The sequence below is a fragment of the Drosophila albomicans genome, chromosome 2L (assembly GCF_009650485.2).
Source record: "Drosophila albomicans strain 15112-1751.03 chromosome 2L, ASM965048v2, whole genome shotgun sequence".
Classification (NCBI taxonomy): Eukaryota; Metazoa; Arthropoda; class Insecta; order Diptera; family Drosophilidae; genus Drosophila; species Drosophila albomicans.
Window position 1 is genome coordinate 3,789,355 of NC_047628.2, and position 15,100 is coordinate 3,804,454.

Consider the following 15,100-nt stretch of genomic DNA (forward strand, 5'->3'; position numbering starts at 1 on the left):
TCTAAGGTTTCAGTTGCCACCTTATACAAGAAAGCAACGTGGTAATAATTTAAGAAAAAATGCATGTAACATATTGTAGTCAAACATTCTCGATTTACATTTTTCCAACAATTTTAGCAGCTTTTTATAAAAATAACTACAAATATATCTTCTTAATATTTGACATTTAAATCCGGGCTACCCACAACTTGCGAAATAGGTCTAGTTAGTCAGCTTAGTCGCGTGAATTCCAAATCTGCCCAAGAGGCCGTCACCCACATGTTAAATTATGAGCTACTTATTATACAGTTAAAGAATGTATTTTCTTATCGTACAAATATGGTTCGAGTTTTATATTATCAAAATTTATGGAAAGAGAGGTGAGTAGGGAATTTGAAATGCTATAGCTGTTCTGAAGCAGAGGCGAAATTAAAGTGGAATGAGGCGTCCATTTGGGGTTGATATCCTAATGAAAACACATTGATAAGCTCGCGAGAAAACCATTTGCAGCAGCCTCATCATCAGTTTTAATAATTTGACCTGATCCCGTGGCGTTGCATATTGAAATATGTTGAAAGTATTTCCTGCTGCCATGAGGCAGCTTTTCCAATGTCGCGTGCCGATCGCAAGCTGCGCTAAAAACTCATCTCATGCTGTGGGCTGCTCTGTGACGTTGATCTGTCAGTCATCTGGCAACAGAATGATACCTCCTGTAGTCCCCTGATCCAACCTAAAACAATAATATAGTGAAGTCGCATCCCATATTGTCTCTCTTTCGTTCGTTCGAGGAATCTCTGTGATGAGTCTTCCTTCTGTCTATCTGTTCACCTTTGGAGGGAGCAATGATGTGTGACGTCTACTTTCTGTTGTCATCGAGGCATCGTATTTCACCAATAGTAGTAGCTCTTCACTGGTTATTTATGTACAGCTTTCAACTTGAATGTTGATGATGGATCGTGTTGCACGACGTCGCTTATTGACTAACTGACAGAGGGTGGCGCCCCTCACTGCACCCAGAGGGTTGCTTAATACTTGCTATACTGCTGGACAGTTTATCGGTGTTGTTCCTTAATACATAGTGATGCCTTTTAGCATCTAAAGAAAATAAGATAAATACAATAGCTACTACACGAAAACAATTATTAATAAATAAGTAGAAAATTGTTAAATAACTAATAAATGAATAATAAAGCTAACATAAATTCTAGATTCTCGAATTAATCTTTTATAATTGAAATCTAGAGATCAGTGTAATTGCTCACAGCTCAGTTAGTTGAGTTGACGCGAATTCATTCTTCACGTGATCTGTGGTTAAGTGTATTTAGTTGCAATTAATGCTAATTAAATAATAATAATAATAAACGGCATAAATCGCATATTCACTGAAATGAAAAGATAATATATTTTACTCTTTACTTTAAATGCCATTTTGTATTAAACATTAAATCTGAAGTTAACAAGATCGGAATTAACGATTTTTACATATCTATTTCCGATTTTGTTGTGTTATTTATATATTAACTTTTTATTTTTTAATTTCTTAAGTTTATTAATTAATTAATTATTACATAATAAGTAAATATTGGTTTCAGCTTCAGTCGATTTAATACTTAATCTTTATATAATATACTTTATACATTATCGCCACATTGTTCACATGCACATCAATTTAAGTAATTTCGTTCTAAATTTAAATCAAAGGCCTTGAATTGTTAAATCAATTGAGTTGATAACAGCACATTTCAATTACGCTTTAATTTGCGGTTTCACAGCATTGCTTCTGACTCAATACAGTTCGATAGCGTATTACCAAAGTAGAAGCTATACCCAAAGTAGAAGCTATACTCGTATTTACTGATTATTTGTAAAAAGCAATGTCAGATACCCCTTTTAAGGTATCTAGCACACAGTATTCCCCGGTTAGCCCTTGCATTCCTGAGCCCGCGAGTTATTTGTTTTAGTTTTGATAGATGGAGAAGTGGCAGAGTAACATATATATAGGTAACGAGCATGTCAAAGATTCAAGATTCTACTGGTAGAGTCTGTCTTCAGGATGAGCTCGTGATCATGTCGATCGCTGACAAATTATTCTTCCATGTGAAAGTTGCAGTCCATGGTTTGATTGATGTTGGCAACAGAAACTAAATTGATATAAGGTTAACTGTCAACAGTTTTGGGGCCGTTTAACTAATTGCTCAATAAAGAACACATAGCTCTGACTCAGTCTGTGGTCGTCTCATCAGAACAAGTGCAGCGCGTTGAGCTTGCGTGGCATGCACCAACAGATGTTGCTATTGCTGTTGCTGTTGCTGCTGCTTAAACTGCTGCCCCAAAGCACTTCTCAGGCAGCAGGTACAGCGACTCCAGTGACTATTAATCATAAATTGTAGCACAGCAAATACAATTTCATTAATTTGTAGCAAAACACACAAAAAGCAACAAATGGAAGGAAAACCACACCCGCATGCTATTATGGAGAGTTTCCCACGAAAGCAGAAGCAGCAGCTCGTCATGTTGACCAAGGGCCAGGCCCAGAGACTTTGTACCCTATACCCTATACCCCGGAACCCCCGGATCTGACCCGACCTGGCGCCTACATTAGCGAAAGCCGCAATGGCGCTCATTTTGGAGTTAACAATGAACTCAGGTGGCTGTTCAAAAGCATATTAGCCAGTTCAAGCACGTAGCTCGGGAAATGTACAAAATCCAAAAAAAAAAAAAAAAATGAAAACAAGGTGAAAATCTATAAAGAGTTGCCTGTTGGCAGTCGAAATTGGAGTTGGAATTGTAAGCACGAGTATCGCGGCTGCAGTTCACGTGAAGACAGCTGCCGATTCCACGGCAGCAACGTGCGCCCTCATGTTGCAACTCAGCGACAACGGCAGCAACAACGTCAACCACGTAATCAACTTACAACACATCAGCTTGGTCTCTCTACCAGTCAGACTCTCCGTTTCCCTGTCTGTCTGCCTGTCCGAAATAGTAAACATCCCTTTGTGTCCTATCTGTAGGCAGCGTGGCAAAGAGCCACGAGAGAGAGGGGGAATAAATTGCAACAATTTGAAGAGTATTACAACCCCCGGAACGGAACGGAACCAGAACCAGAACCAGAAACATATTGAGGGTGCTCGCTCTAATGTTTGGTTTCATTAGTCCTAAGCGACAAATCAAACAGTTTGTGGCAGTTTTTCCTCCGCGTCTTCCTCTTCCACTTTTTTAGATTTCCCGTGCGTTGTTTACACTCATTAGTTGGGTTCTCCGGATTGTCACACCCTCTCTCTGACAACTAGCATACGTTATGGAAGGGCGCACAGATTTCTCTCTATAAGACGAGAGGACACGGCCTGGTTGAGGGTGCTCACTGTGGGGTGCTCATATTGCTCTTATTGTTGTTGTTGTGTTGTTGTTACCATTAATAATCACATTTGACAACAACTGCAATAGCAACAACATGAACATTGACAGAAGTTGCTCTTGAAAAACTGCAAACAAATATTGGTTCTGCTTTTGTTAGTCTGTTTGGGCAGGCAACACTTAACACGCCTGTAATTATTGGCCCATTCCGAATGAGTTTTCTGGGTGTTGTCGTCGTCTATGATGATTGTGCTTTTTATGGGTTTTCAATTGGTTCTCCGAGATTATCTACTAAACAACATTGATGTGTGGGCGTTGCACTTGATTGACTCTGTCTGTGGTATTTGATTGCTTAAGCTATCTTGAAATGTCCATTTAGTTGTAAGTGTTTACACCATCGAGAGCATAATGATTAGTTCATTATAAAAGGAATTTTTTTCTTTTTCTGGTTTTAATAAGTCCATGTTTTGTACTTCTTTTATGGGTATATATATTTAAAAAAAAAAATAGACAAAATAAAGAAATTGACAGCACTTGTTATCAGATCAAGTTTGTTTAAAAATGTTTTCCACGCTCACTTTCTCCCCCGCGAATCGATAAAAATCGAATAACAAGCGTAATTTTCAAACTAGCGTCGCGGTTTGTAGTACACACAATATTAACTATATTTAGAATTCCTGATTATCAAATAAAATTAACAAATAAAAATTGTAGTAGTTATTAAAGTTATTATTATGAGCAAAAAAGCCTTCTTTCTATGGGACATAGTTGTTTTGACTGTCAATCTTGTATATTTGGCACTCTATGGGATATTTTGAATATAATACTGTATCAATATACCTAAAACAAACCTTTGGTATATTTTAATTTTTTTAGTATATTAATTTGGTATACTTTAAAATTTATACCGCACTATTTTTTTTTTATCAAAGTTTTTTTATTTCTTTCATAATTTGTCAAACGAACGCAACTGAACTTAAATTTAAAACTTTCCAAAAGTTTATTAAAATTATAATTTGTCTACATTTCTAGGTAGTATATACATATTTCCAAGAACTCAGCTGATTTCGACTACCCTTCGGCTTTCTTAGGAATTATATGGAATATTATTATTATATTATGATTATTGTACTTATAAGAAGTGGACTTCTAAAATTAATCTTTAGAAGTCCTTTCGTTATTTATGACTTACCTGTTCGGAAAGTAAGTAAGCCCGATTTCTCAACCGGCTTTCAAAAATAGGAGCTCTGATATAAGGCAGACAAAAAGTGTAACCATAAAGTGAGGGTGGTCCATCTTATTCTCATCAGCATAAACATTAACGCCATTATTAACAAGGGGCCAACCAACAACAAACAAACAAGCAACAACATGCATAATTATGATTGGGTCTCAGGTTCCCCAAAATCACAATCAAGTTGTCGTTCATGTTGTTGCTGTTGTTCTTGTCGCTGTCGCTGTTGTACGTTGTTCGTTGTTGTTGTTGTCTGTCGCTGGGCTTCAAACAAAAGCGACGATATCAGAATGAGCGTACAACAAAAGACACTCAAACGGCGACCACACACAATCGACACACACACAGCCTCATATGTCATGGAGTAGCCAACGATGCCGCCTGTGACAGACAGCGAGACAATGGCGAGTGGCAGGGAGCGAGTTTTTTGGGGGCAGGTCAGAGAGTGTGCGATACACAACAACACTAGCACTCACACTCATATGTGAACATGTATGCATGTAGTTGTGCTCTACACTTTGTATTTGTTTATCGAATAATCAAATTGTTTATCGGGCCCAACTAAGAACTGAAAAAAAGGCAAAACAATTAATTTGAGAGCCGTTTGATGTGAACACTTTCACCACGACCCAAAGGCATCGGGAAATGGAAGAAAGCTGAAATTCGAAATCAGAAAGCGGCAAGGGAGAAAACAGTCGAGTGTCCTTTTGCCTGTTTTGTAAATTACGTTTGATCTTCCTTGTTGTTGCTATCTGTTGTCTTGTTTAATTTGGGATTTGTGTGAGCCTGGAAGCTGATACAAGTGCACCCCTCCCTCTCAGGACAATCATCATTAATCACGGCAATTTTAATTTATATGTTCTTATGTATACAAATTAAATTAGGAGTTCTGACTCAACTGTCATTCCTCGTTTTATTCTGTCGAGGTGTAGGCGCCGTTTCACGTAATTAATTATTTAGAAAACTTATAAAAATACATTAAAAATTTTGATTACAACTGTTTATTCTCAGAAAAATTTTAAAAAATAAGATATGACTGAATGATTTGACAAGAGAAGTAGAATTACAAAAAAAAAGTCTCGCACGCAAATTTGGAATCTCGAGCCCCTGCAATTTTTTTATGATCTTTGTTGATCAACTTGACGTTTTCGAGTTTACACAAAATGCAAGGCTGTCTTTAATTACCGCTTAATATCATACAATGCCACAGTCTTTTCGTTGTTTTGCATTTCCACGAATATTAATCGATGGATTCAAGGTGGCAAGCTCGAACAACCCCCCGAAAAAAACAGACGATTGTGAAACTCGTTCCAGGCGTTCAAAATTCACTTAAATGCTAAACAAATACATATATTGTTTACAAATTTTTAAGCACGATGCGCCGGCTGTCAGTGCCTGTCTGAGGCTTCCCAGAAAAACCAACAAAGCCGCTGCAGAGAGCTCTTCGCTCTCCACTCTCAATTTGTATTGTCATTAGCGATTATGGGCATAGTCTCATCGTAATCCTGGGACGGGGGCGTAATATGATATGTTGACAAAACGCATAAAAGAGGTGGAGAGATAGACGGACAGTCGAACATTTATATATTTCGATCGCTGACAAACCTATAAAGCATTTTCGAAACGGCGCTACTTCAAAATGTTTACTCCTTTTGCAGGCGTCCTGCCGTCCATTGTGCACTCCATAAATACGTAATCAAAACCGCAGCCGATGATGCCACAAAAAAAATAATGATGAGGGGAGAAGGACAGAGCGAGGTAAACGGGAGAAAGGAAAAGAGCAACGATCAAGGACCACGTTTTCATTTGAAATATGTATAGTATGTGGCAACGGCGTAGCGAAAGTGAAATCGAGACAGAGTCCATACCGGCAGCTGGAACACCTTCGCACCATTATCATCATCAAATCATCATCATCATCTTCTTGATCCTTTGGCTGTGGCAGGCTCTGTTGTTAGATGGTGGCACAAAGAACCAGTCGAAAGTCAAAAGGGGCACGCGCTCGTCTGCTCGTCTGCACTTCTGCTCGTCGACTCTTCTGTTCAACCCCAGTGCCCGGACCTAGACATTGTGACTGATCGGCAACCGGGCTGCCTTCTCCCGTCTCTGGTCTAGACAAACCGCAGACATAAGTTTAATAGACTTATTGTAATTGAGTCACAAAAGCCACACTCGATATCGAATCACAACTCTTTCACCTTTTCCAGCTGCTTCGCTCGAAAAGGTGTTTGGTATTTGTTGTGTGTTTGCTGTTTGTTGAATTGAGGGGAAATCCAAAGAAACATAGGTAATAATTGAGCGCAATTTTGCATGTGACTCGTCACTTTAAGAACTCGTCGCAGATTTAATTAAAACTGTTCGCAAATGTTTTGCCAGTTTCATTTCACTTTTCCATTGTTATCTCCTGGTTTTGCCTCTTTCACTTTATATTCTGTCATGTCATCTGCTTTGTCAAATTGACTTGCCCACCTTTTTGTGGCCTTTGTCCCAAAAGAGAATATGCCACAATGCGTATAGTCAAATGTTTGCTTACGAGCATGTCCGACAACACACACACTCTTATACTCTATTGCATACACCCACATGTATTTTCCGAGTGTATGCGAGAGTGTGCGGTTGATGGGCTGGCTAACAAGTTAATTTTCCATATTTTCTTTGGTAAAACTTTGTCCGAGAAACTCTACATCAAAGTCATTATGTGGTTGTCCTTGTACTCGTATTTGGTTTGTATTCCGCACTTTCGTAAGCGTGTGTGGTTTCTGTGGGCTGCTTCTCCCTGTCCTTATCCCTCTCCTTTCTTGGCTTAGCCAAAGAAAAAGTATATCACGAATGAGTCAAACGTAAAGCTAATTTAATAATTAGCACTTAAATGTTCCACTCACATATTAAACTTATCTTAACTTTTAGTAGACTACCATGATGTATAGTATATCAAAAGTTTTGGAACTAAAATTATATGCTAGAGCATTTAGAATCGATTGTCAATTCCGATATGTACTTTATAATGCAATCAACTCAAAATACATTATAATTTATTTGTCCGTAGCATTTTTGATAAAATGGCATAATTTAAAAAAAAATAAAAATAAATTGCGTCATAATTCTTAATTTACATATGTATATAGTAACGTCAAACTATTGTAACAGAAATTGCGGAGGTACTTAAAAACAGTCTTATCGATGAACGTACGATTAATTCGCGGAAATGAAATTACTATGTAATAAATATAACTCACATTACATTAAATAATTTTGTATATTTTTGCTATATTTTTTGTTTTATTCATATTAATACAGTATTTTGTTTATTTTTGTACTTTAGTTAATGGTAATATTTTATATTACTATTATCAATATTTTCTATTATTTTATGTTATGCCTACATTTCATGTTTGGTGGTGTTATTTAAATTAACTTCCCATCATGATACGCGAGGAAGTACATTTCCCAGTCCATTCAAAGTGTAATCCCTTACCAGGGTAACGCCAGCAAATCCTCCCCCATAAACAGTTGGGCCATAATCCTTTTACAGCCGCTGACATGTTTGAGATTTTCACGCAAGAACAATCCACTTAAATGCTGCCAATCTGAAATGTCAATAACAGCGACAGACAGACGCGACAACTGGAAGCAGGAGGAGAGGCACGATGGTAGGAGGGGGACTGAAGGAACTGAGCTTTTGTCATGTGCGAACCTGGCAATTACAAAAATTTATCGCAACAATTACGAGTCGACGGAGGAGAGGGGAGAAAGGGTCAGCAGCTACAGTTGGAAACATTTAAAGACAAATTAATGTATATTTAAGCTGCCCCAAAAGACTAATTGCCTCAAGGCGTTGGTCAACACACAAACACTCACACACACACATACACACGCACATAAGAACACCCAGAGAGAGCAACGAGGGAAAATCTCACGCCTTTGTTGATTAATTAATCAAAGTAAATAGCTGCCGAGCTCCGACAAGAGCAGAGTCATCATTAGTGTAATCTAAACGGCCTATTGATAAGCTTTTTCCACACCTAATAGCTACATTAATCTATGGATGAGCACGGCTAGAGCCAAGGCCAGTCCGAGACGTCTTGGGGCAACGATACTCGCAGCTTCGCCGCTTGTCTTGGGAAACAATTGATCCCAGACGGCAAAACGGGCGACGTAGGCTGCAGGACCCACATATGTGGTCCTATCATTGTAGAGCAGTTGAACGCTTGTGGCATTGCAAGCTGGCCAGATACTTGAATCAGTCACGGGCTTCCTGCAATGATCGCACTTAGACATTTTTTACAACTTATTTCGCAACTTTGCTACTCACCCTGTCGTGGCAAAGTGAACAAACCACTCTGTGAGGCGTTGCATCATGAAGAGATCAGCGTGATCCTTGCTCATGATTGTACCATACCACAAGCTAGGCATAACATACTGTAGATCATCGGCATGGCCCACGCCCCGAAGAGTCATATCCTCGTTAAGCGGTGCCGAGAGACTTCTCTGACCCACATAGTCCATACGTGAGTAGTATACATTGGTGTATTTTCGTGCCATGTCAACGAGTCGATGAACACCATGTCCAATGATGCCATCGGAGAAAATGCGTCCAAATGCCTCGATGTTGTCGCGACCCAGCTCCCGGAGTTGCTGACCCAAATAGAAGTTCTTGATACGTTGGCTCTTTGTCGGATTATAATCGAAGAGGAAGAACTCTGGGGCATACTCATTGAAGTTCTCATTTATATCGTGTAGTAAAAGTTCATTCTCCACTTGGGCTAAAGAGCAAAACTCGGTCAAATATAATATAAGACCCTTATATTAAAACCCATCTCTCACCTAATGTTGTGTAGTCCAGCTCGTTGGCAGTCCAGCTAGCCAGAATGGGCACCTTATTGAACTGTCCCTGGTCGATGAGAGCACTAGGATGCTTGGGCAAAAAGTAGTTGTCAATCTCGTAGTTCCATTTCATGTTGATGAACTTGTACTGCTCCCATTGGCTGCATATTTCAACAATGCGCTGCCAGGTGACAGTGCGCAGACACTCAACCATATCAAAGGAATTGTACATGGGACATCCCACCTGTCGAGCCAAGAGGCGACTCCAGAACTCATTGTGTATGCTGTAGTGGTTTGTCGCCGAGCCGCTCATCATTATGGCACGATGAAACAATCCCTTTGATAGCGGCGATGCGAGATGCAGACTGACAGCCATGGACCCTGCACTCATGCCCATAATAGTCACCATCTGAGGATCACCGCCAAACTTTGAGATGTGCGCTTGCACCCACTCCAAGGCCATTACCTGATCCAGATAACCATAGTTGCCACCCCTTAAGAAACCCAAGGCGCCCAGGCGATAGTTGAATGCCACAAACACCACATCGTGATCCATTAGATATTGTGGCCCCGCCTCGTAGGTGCTGTGCCCACTGCCTATCTTATTTGCTCCACCGTGTATGTATACGATCACTGGAAGTTGTGCCGTCAGGTTCTTGGTGAAAACATTAAGTTTGAGGCAGTCCTCGCTCATCAGCAAAGTAATTCCCGTCTGAGGACAGACCAGGGAATCGGCAGTGGCCTTAAGTGTGGTATTGCCCCAGGAAGGATATGGCTTGGGGGCCTCGAACCGCAGCTCTCCGAGTGGTGGCTCAGCATAGGGTATACCGCGAAAAGCATAAATCGTCTTGCCACTGAAGCTTTCCATTCGAGTGCCTTGAATGCTTCCCAAGGTTGTTCTCACCAACGGATCCTCATCACTCTGCCCATTAGCAGGGACTAGCAATACCAGCTGTACCAGCAGCGACACCAGCAGCACCACAATATTGAGTGGACAAGCCATTTGCAGTTCTTTCACACTACCCAAATACAGTTTCTTACTCTCTTTCGACTTCTGTGTGACAATTCGGTAAAAACGTTTTGCATCGATCTCACCCGCCGTCTCTATTGGGTGGTGCGTTGAACCCGCATCAAATGATTACAGTACCAACTCGAACCCTAGAAATTAACCAACTGATTGTCCAATCTTGCCGATGGCGAACAACGTGCAGACTTCGCACTGCCTTTTTTTTATCGCAAGAACCAAAGCGATAAGCGATAAGCTTCTTATTGGAATTTGATTAGCGTTTATAAGATTAGCAGTCGTGTTGGTCTATTTTATAATAAAAATAATTCATTTGTATGACAACACAGCAGGCTCAGCCCAATTTTGGATAGTCGTAAACTAATAAATACGTTTTGTTAGAACCCATGTTTACTGGGCTACTGCGATAGAAAAGATTGCATACTCAAGTTAAAATATTCAAAATAATTAATAAATAATATTCTTACTTCATATTCTGATTCTTTAGTATAAGTATTTAGCTATTTATATTCCACCAGCTAAGTAATTCAACGATTTAAGTCGTGTGTCGAGTGGATGTCAATAATATCTTTTGACATTGATTACAATAAAATGCTTCAAATGCCTTTCCAGCTGACGGAGGACTGACATACACAATTACCGGCAAAAATTGTTTGACCATCCCAAAAGTTTTCTGGCTATAAATAATAAAACAAGACTAAACGACTATCTTTGTAATCGAATAAAAATTAATCAGATAAATGCAAAACATATGCATATGCATGTCTCCTTGTTCTTGCCGAATTTAGTTCTCCCACGATTTGAGTGCTATTTGAAAAATATCTCGATGACCTTGATCATAGCTAACTTCATTTGCACAAAAAAAATGTTTTCAATTGAAACTTATTGCTTCGTTGAAGTATTGAATTAGATTTCGCAGCCGTTGAAGGAATATGCGATAGAGCCCTTCCGCTGTAGATCCTACGCCCGCAGATTTTTTATTTCGAGTTTCGTTTTGATTTTTCTCATGGGTTTGCCAGCAAAACTAAAACTGACTGAGATTTAAATTGATTTCCTTATTAATGCACATCCCTCTTATAATATTCAATTAAAACAGCCCACGAAGCATTTGCAGTCGCGTCTATAACATCCCATTGATTGATATAAGCCGAGTGGTAATTACTCGGGACCCTGACACTTTCCCCTTCCACGGCATGAAACACACTCTGATTTCTTTTGGGCAAATCTGAAAATTATGCCGGTGCTGTTGTATTTCTGTAGCTTATGTGTCTGTGTGAAAAGCTGACAATGACCTTTCTTGAATCAATTAAATTAATTATAGCGACCGCAGTTAGGATAATTGTGTGCTCTCAAATAAACATACTGTGAATATGGAACAACATCTATGTATTTTGATCTTAATTTATTTTAATTTTATATAAAACCAATGTTAATAATAATAATGTTAATAATAATCATATTTAAATAAGTTGGTATCGAATTTGTTCAGAATATTTACAAAATTTATCTTATGATTTTATTAAGTAAATATAAAATGTATTTAAATTAATGCAAGTAGTGAACATTTTTTGGAAATTTTGTTGTTTTTTTTTTTGGTAGTTGGATTAAATCCATATTTAAATATTTTTCAATGTAATGTTTTCTTAGAACAATCAAAAACATGTAAGAAGAGATACCCCCTTCACATTTTGAATAAAAGCTACACACTGGGGTATTATTGTAAAAATATAACGAATAATGTACCGCAAATATACAAAAATATACAGAAGGCCATATTTGGTATCGGAATTTGAAACAAACTTAATCTGTGTGCAAATATAATCAAATGCTTTCGCAAAAAAAAAAATATAGCTCTTTCTCTCTTAAAATGTCTGAGATTCAGTGTCCAGACAGACAGACAAACAGACGGACATGGCTATATCGTCTCGGCTGTTGACGCTGATCGAGAATATATGTATATACTTTACCCTATGGGTAGCGGGTATAATTAAGCATTAAAACAAAAATTGTGATATGATATGATATGAAATGAAACATAAATATAAATTATAAATGTAAATTATTTTACATGCTTTACACACTTTTGAATTGTAAGTATTGTCTTACATATGCTAAAAAATAAAACAACTATTCTAGGGTATTTAATTTGGCTTCTAATGCCGATAGTATTCTTTCTTGTTTTATATATTTTTTCAATTTCCATTTATGATAAGATCATTCACCGAGGACAGCAGTGTTTTATGTGGTTTCCATCTAGTTCATGAAAGCTGAGCGCCATTATTTCACACATCGGCGAGTTGCAACATTTTAATCAAGGAAATTTAATTTTATGTTGATGCAGTGATTGGAGGAATATGCTGAGCATTGAGGTCTGAGCGCAAAATTCCAGATACTTGAGTGTTCAACTGCGTACCGCAGCACCGCATGACGTAGATGTGGATGTAGATGGAGCGTCAACCACCCGGTAGCACTCCAGTTGTTGCAAATATATGAGTGGCCTCTTGACAGACATCATCAGCAGCCTTGCAGTTGCAAGCGCACACTGTGCTACTTGAACGGTTCTTGTATGTGTGTTTATGTAGGTATGTGTAGCATGCTAAAGCTTCCAGTAGCTTGATGTTGCCATATAACGCTCCAGATATGCAAAAGTTTCTCACGCATCGCTTGCAGATGTTGCGAGAATGGAGAAGAGTGGTTAACATCCTATTGAGGGTGGATCAGAAGCCACAAAAAGAAGGACTATGAAACTATTAAGAAAACAGTATCCGCCTCAACTTATGACCTTTCATAACTGCCGTGATCTTTCACCTACAGCACATGCCACGCCTTTGGTGGCCTTCAAAGATCGATTTCAAATCATTTGTGTCAAGAATTTGGCCAATTTAGAGCAGCTGCTTCCTTTCCAGGACACACTACAGAGTGCATGTGAAGCCATGCAAATTGAGATTGAAGTAGAAGTTGTATAGTTTAATATGTTTCGGGTCTGTATTATTTAAATGACATTTACATGCTGAAAGGAAACAGACGCAACTCTCAAGTGACCAACATGCTGGCCCCGAGACAAAGCCTGGCCCTGTGAAACGCCTCAAGCGCAGTTCTCGATACAATTGCCTAAGAATGAGAAAGGAGGAAAACGTCAAACAACCATGGCCGCACGATAAACCACTTGAGTAATCAATCAAAGCGATATGGAACCTAAAACTCAAGCGACCTCTTGTAATAAATATTTAAAGATGAGAATTATCGCAATGGTATCGTATTGAGCTAGGGACAGAGGCAGGAACAGGGGTCGGGGCAGGGCTAACGTTTTGCATAAACGACAGGCGAAACAATAGACCAATATCTCAAGGCACTCGATGCGTTTGCATATGCACAACCTCAATACGAAAATGCGATAATTTGAACACAAAAGTGCGTCTAATCAATACGAAAAATTATAGAGAAAACCCTAGAAAGAGGCGGATAAGGAAAGTGAGAGCGAGAGCGAGAGAGTATATATCCAAGAATGAGACGGACTAACTGAAGTTTCTTCCTTTGAAGATCAGCGATCATTCACCACAAGTGAGCAAAATGCACGAAATGTGAAACAAATAACAAGAACCAAGCACGAGTACCCGAACAAAATAAAGAATATACTTATATCAGGGTTGAAAGGGCCCAGATCTTTTGTGTTACTGTGGTATTGATATTGTAATGAGCGTGACGTCTTATTTGTGGCAGACAACCGAGGCACAGGAGAACCTCACAAGAAAGGGTCGAATTGTTGTGGTGAGCTTCCTTCCCCCTTTTCAAGGCGAAACAGAAGCAAGAGTTTCACACCATTTCAACGCATGCATTGTTTGGTAAATAGGGCCTAATTTTCACTTACTTGTACTTGTTGGGTCTCTTCTCAAGTGTTCCAATCAAAAGCCTTGCCCAAAGATTGCCACACCACTTGGCGGTCCAAGGAAGGTTTTGTTGCGGTCGCAGTGTGCTTTTACGTACTCATCAATCACAATTGAAGTTTTTTGAAAGATTGATATTTGCCATATGCTGATGGCAACTTTGTATCTGATTCATAATAGTAAGTAAGCAGTTTTAATATTATAAAATTATACCCATAAATATTGCATATTTGTGATGAAATGAAAAATCTAATTATTGTTTTTTATGTTTAATATATAATTTATTTATTTATTTTATTTTATGTTGTGCTTAATTGTAATAGGCAATAAAAATATTTATCCAAAATCAGAGCGTTGGCAGTCAGAATTCTGAAAGACAACGATCAACGATACATTTTTCAATGTTGTTTTCCTGTCTCAATGAGTCAACAATGGGAATCCCAAGTGTATAAATGCATTCACTGATCTTGCATCTAATCTGCTGCCAAACAGCACTGCTAAAGCTATTCACACCGAGTTTATTCAACTGCATTTGAATGTCAATTAACTTAAATTGCTAGTTTTGACTTACAAAGCAACCAAAAACTATTAACAACTCGTCAGTCGAACACACACGCATAGCCCAATAGACCAATTAAGAGCCACACTCACGGACTCAAACACTCACACACTCACTGAAAATGAATCCATAACAAGCACCGAGTGCATTAACCTCGACTCAAATACCATGCATTTGATTTGCATGCATGTGCGAGTATCTCTGAGATACATTTTGGACTTACACAGAGAGTCTCTCGCTTC

General features: G+C 38.8%; 1 protein-coding gene and 1 long non-coding RNA gene across 2 annotated transcripts; both read right to left on the reverse strand.

The window, feature by feature from the left end:
* Window positions 1-365: 365 nt before the first annotated feature.
* Window positions 366-7,488, reverse strand: LOC127565238 (uncharacterized). The gene is made up of 3 exons (XR_007954617.1): window positions 5,467-7,488; window positions 808-1,074; window positions 366-709 (listed from the first exon to the last, which is right to left on the reverse strand). It is a non-coding gene; the product is annotated as an uncharacterized LOC127565238 (long non-coding RNA).
* Window positions 7,489-7,866: 378 nt separating this feature from the next.
* LOC117565359 (esterase E4) lies at window positions 7,867-10,788 on the reverse strand. Its single transcript, XM_034244420.2, has 3 exons — window positions 9,392-10,788; window positions 8,880-9,330; window positions 7,867-8,822 (listed from the first exon to the last, which is right to left on the reverse strand). The coding sequence occupies exons 1-3, from the start codon at window positions 10,392-10,394 to the stop codon at window positions 8,597-8,599; spliced, it is 1,680 nt and encodes a 559-aa protein (XP_034100311.2). The 5' UTR covers window positions 10,395-10,788; the 3' UTR covers window positions 7,867-8,596.
* Window positions 10,789-15,100: the final 4,312 nt, after the last annotated feature.

Bases quoted from the DNA above. Each gene is read 5' to 3' on its own strand.
- LOC117565359 (XM_034244420.2), bottom strand. From the start codon at position 10,394: ATGGCTTGTCCACTCAATATTGTGGTGCTGCTGGTGTCGCTGCTGGTA. The intron at 9,331-9,391 runs GTGAGAGATGGG...TTTGCTCTTTAG, and splicing joins GCTGGACTACACAACATTAG to CCCAAGTGGAGAATGAACTT. The intron at 8,823-8,879 runs GTGAGTAGCAAA...CGATCATTGCAG, and splicing joins GTTCACTTTGCCACGACAGG to GAAGCCCGTGACTGATTCAA.